Source organism: Trachemys scripta, chromosome 16 (genome assembly GCF_013100865.1).
Source record: "Trachemys scripta elegans isolate TJP31775 chromosome 16, CAS_Tse_1.0, whole genome shotgun sequence".
In the NCBI taxonomy this organism is placed as follows: Eukaryota; Metazoa; Chordata; order Testudines; family Emydidae; genus Trachemys; species Trachemys scripta.
The window spans coordinates 3,048,350-3,048,626 of NC_048313.1; the positions used below are offsets into that span (position 1 = coordinate 3,048,350).

The 277-nt window shown below is 69.0% G+C and overlaps 1 protein-coding gene across 2 annotated transcripts in view; it reads right to left on the reverse strand.

Moving 5' to 3' along the window:
- LOC117888707 (SPARC-related modular calcium-binding protein 1-like) overlaps positions 1 to 277 on the reverse strand; it is a 25,150-nt gene extending 24,873 nt beyond the window's left edge. For both annotated transcript variants that reach the window (XM_034792343.1, XM_034792342.1), the window contains exon 1: positions 93 to 277. In XM_034792343.1, the coding sequence (XP_034648234.1) occupies positions 93 to 173 (81 nt within the window). In that variant the 5' untranslated portion in view covers positions 174 to 277. The remainder of the gene's footprint in view (positions 1 to 92) is intronic.

The window sequence follows — 277 nt, forward strand, 5'->3', positions numbered from 1 at the left end:
CCAGCCCCCATGTCCTTACCCCCCTCTCCTCTCCCCCCAGAGCCAGCCCCTCATCCCATGCCCTCTCCCCCTATCACCCCCGATCACCTTACCGGGGATCTGTCCCATCGCAAGGAGGCCGCCAGCGCGGGGCCCCCCAGGAGCAGCAGAAGCCCCCAGCGGAGGCAGGACATGGCTCGGGGCAAGGCAAATCCCAGAGGCAGCACCCCAGCCCCGGGCTCCCGGTTTATAAAGCCGGAGCGAATCCGATTCCCCCCCGCCCCGCATGTCAAGCCGC